This window comes from Aptenodytes forsteri, unplaced genomic scaffold, assembly GCF_000699145.1.
Source record: "Aptenodytes forsteri isolate BGI_AS27 unplaced genomic scaffold, ASM69914v1 Scaffold333, whole genome shotgun sequence".
Lineage (NCBI taxonomy): Eukaryota > Metazoa > Chordata > Aves > Sphenisciformes > Spheniscidae > Aptenodytes > Aptenodytes forsteri.
In genome coordinates this window covers 2103977-2107777 of record NW_008794542.1, presented here as the reverse complement: position 1 = coordinate 2107777, position 3801 = coordinate 2103977, and the positions used below count along the sequence as shown (strand labels likewise).

At 39.2% G+C, this 3801-nt stretch overlaps 1 protein-coding gene across 1 annotated transcript in view; it reads right to left on the bottom strand.

The window, feature by feature from the left end:
- Positions 1 to 281: 281 nt before the first annotated feature.
- The window catches only part of STIM2 (stromal interaction molecule 2), a 32805-nt gene continuing 29285 nt past the window's right edge, over positions 282 to 3801 (bottom strand). The window contains 2 exon segments of the mRNA XM_009272301.2: positions 282 to 996; positions 1806 to 2007. Of these exon segments, the coding sequence (XP_009270576.1) occupies positions 516 to 996; positions 1806 to 2007 (683 nt within the window). The 3' untranslated portion in view covers positions 282 to 515.

Sequence of the window (3801 nt, the reverse complement as noted above, 5' to 3'; positions counted from 1 at the left end):
AATACAAGTCTTTCAGTTTCATTTGCAGAGAGACTTTTCCAGTCTGTAAAACAGTAGTGCAATTCAATTAGTTCTACTTCTTTTATTTTTCTTAAAGTCCAGTAGATAAACGTCCTAGCTCTACGGAAAGATAGGAAGATGCTCCGGTAAACAAGAAACTTTGGCAAGCCCAGGAAGGCTTACTAGTCCATTAAAGCTTAGAAGTCCAAAGTGGCTTAAAAATGGTTTATGAATAAACTAAAAAAAACCCCAACAAAAAAAAAAAAACACCAAAACTAAAAAGACAAGCTAAAAAAAAGAAATAAATAGGCAGAAATGAATGTAAACTGTCTGAACTTTTTAATGATTTCTCATTGACAGCTGGCACAACCTTTGACAGTACAGTCAGTAAATATAGTTGACCTACAGAGCATTCCATTAGGGCATCCAGTCTGGAATGCTCAAATGGAATTACATTCCTAAAGATTTAAAAAATAGAGTTCTTATAACATTACTATAGGTTTCTTCTGCCCACCTCACTTACACTTCTTCTTAAAGAGGCTTTTTATTTTTGATGGCTTTTTGTTTTTTTCACCATTTTGGTACAGGTCCTGTGGGATGCTACTTATCCTAGGAACAGAAGCAGCTTCATGGCTGGGTTTACTATCACTGCTGGCTGAAGAACACGAGGTGTGCCGAGGCTTTGGGACTGGGATCCCAGTTGAAAGCTGGTTCATGCTGCAGGACTTCTCCAGGATTCCATTATAAACTTTGCTTGCAGGACTAAAGATCATGCTCTTAGTTTCTGCCATGCCTACACAGTCAGGAGAGCCCCTAGAAATATCTGCAGTTAGAGAAGAGGAGTCTCCTGTAGATGATTCCTCCAGCGAGAATTCTTCCGGGGATACTTTCTGAGGAGAAAGTGTCTGGTACATCTCAAGACTTGCTGGAGGAGACTGCTTCCTTCCAGTGGATGAATTTAAGGAGTCACATTCCGAACCTGTTTCCTGTACTTCCCTGAGTCAGAGCAAAGAGAGGAGAAAACATAATGAAACTACTATTTCCTTCATGCAGTTAAAAAGGAAATTAATTTAGAATCAATAACATTAGTCTAAAAGCACCACCCACACTTTTCCTTAGTAGTTAATTAACAAAAAACATTGTTAAACATTTTAACTTACAACTTGCATTACATCATCTTATTATCTAAACTTAAGATAATTAATTTGTGCAATCTTGTTTTTGTGGGCGGCAGCATTTGCCCAGAATCAGTCATCTGTATCTCACTTCAAAGAACAAAAACTATCTTTCTGGCACGTGAAGTCAAGAGAAGTTATGAAATGAAAGAGGGAGATTTAAGCCTATCATATACAAAAAGTTTCTTCAGGACAAGTGTCCCTACCTTTCAACAAGCTCATTTGCTCCTTCCAAAAGGAATTTAACCTTTTCCTATGAGGCCATGTAACAAGAGTAGGTACACGCTCAACATGCTGTAAGAATTGTGTTACCATCCATCTTCTCTTCGCCCAGTAGCTGACATTGCTTTTGATCCTAGTTTCAGATGTAAAAGCCAGTAACATATTGTAATGGAGAATCAGGGTTAGTTCAGTGCACCCTGGTTTGTAACATTACTTAACTGTATATGACATGCTAGCTATTTACATACACATACCAGACAAGAACTCTCTCTGTTCCATGTGGACTATATTAATTTATATTATCCTACAGATTACTTTAACTTTTGGCTTGGTTCAACCTCTAATTCTAAACCGTTAGTCTCAAATAATCCTATCAGAGTTCCAAGTGCTGTTTGCTAATCTCCGTACCATTGTTTATCAGCAGAGAAGTAAATGGCTTCCTCCTCCTCTTCGGTTCGATAAAGAGCTGGGCAGCTCGACACAGAAAGGATGTCAGGGTCAGGGGAGTGCAAAGCATGCTGAGACTGTGGAGATGATGGCACAACATTGCGTCTTGATCGACACAAGCTACTGCTTCTTGCCAGTGTGCTGGGAGGTTTTACAATGGACCCTGAGGCAAAGAAAAAGCACACCAAAACCCTCCAGGTGACATTGATGTTAACATTATCTACTCTGAAGACTAAATAGCAGGTATCTGCTTCAGCCACAGCGATTCTTAAACTTTGACATTGCTCAACTGTTTAGAGGGAAGAAAGACTGGCATCACCTTATACATTCCACATTAGATGAAGCAGCTAACCAAGACGTAACTGCAGCAGTTTGTGCCTGCCAAATATTACTCTGACCACATGCACCAAAACTCTGGCTCACTATGCTCTCTTGAGAACAAAGAGAAAGATTCTACTGAAACTCCCAACCCTTTAGAAACTAAAAATAGCAGTGCTGAAATTAGTCTGTTACACAATATCCTGTATTTTACTTAAGTGGCGATTTGGAGCTTAAAAGAATATGTAAAAGTTTCGCAATGTAGGTATATCTAACCAAACAGCCAACTGAAATACACTGCATTAGTTGCAAGTTACATTAGACATGGAAGACCAATTTCATTTCTATAACGTGACAAAATATATAATTCAACCTCATTTTAAGCTCAAGAATTTCCTATTTGATAACACTTTCTTTTGCCAGGCTAACTATGAATTTCCGGACACAAAAATACTAAGACTGGGTGGAGACAGCAACACAAGACTTGACCAGGAAAGTAGCTAACAGGAAATGACCAACTAAAATGTTCCTAATCCAATTCCTCCTTCAAAAGATGATTAGACAGCAATACTTCTATGGAAATAAATCTACAGACCTGTTTTCAGGCCAGCTGATATGAGCCTCAGGATGTCTCATACTCCTCCTCAAACTGTCCCACAGAACGCATCGCTGCTTAGGTAAGACAGACCATACCCTTACTGATGTTCAAAATGTTTACCAAATACAACACACAAAAAAATTCAATTATTTTTGTAGACAAGGATGTTTAGCCTGGCAAAATGCGTTTTATTTTTTGAGATGCCAGTTTAGCATCAGGTAAATTACAGGTTTCCCTTCCTGGAATCTCAGAAAAGGTCGAGTTGTCATTCTGCTTTTAGTGCAGGAAGTCACAACTTTCACAAAACAGCAAGTAGCTGCACCTTCATCAACACTTAGACTTTGTTTCCTGCCGGGCTGAGCAGAAAAGAAAGGTTTACGAGTCCCAACATGACAGTCATCATGTAACTCAACCTTTTGACTTTATTTTTTATGAACTCCCTACTGACCTGAAAAGCAGGTGTTGGCAGCTCAAAAATAAGCTTGTGTCATTACAAAGATATTCCTAAAAAAGCAAATATGAACCGAGATAAGAGAATAAGAATCCCTTTATGAAATTTGTACTATGTGTCCAGGTAAATCAGATACTGTCCTACTCACTGGTGTAAAAAAGAAAAAGATTGCACCATCAGTGAATTTTGAGAGAAGTTACAAACATTTTGGTTCCTTATAGGTGTATATACACGGGATTATGAAGGATTCAGCTATGACAATTTAACACCTAGAATTTTCTAGTACAAATGTGTGCTGGTTTTGGCTGGGATAGAGTTCATTTTCTTCATAGTAGCTAGTATGGGGCTGTGTTTTGGATTTGTACTGGAAGCAGTGTTGATAACACAAGGATGTTTTTGTTGCTGCTGAGCAGTGCTTACACAGAGTCAAGGCCTTTTCTGCTCCTCACACCATCCCACCAGTGAGTAGGCTGGGGGTGCACAAGAAGTTGGGAGGGGACACAGCTGGGACAGCTGACCCCAACTGACCAAAGGGGTATTCCACACCATATGACATCATGCTCAGCATATAAAGCTGGGGGAAGAAGAAG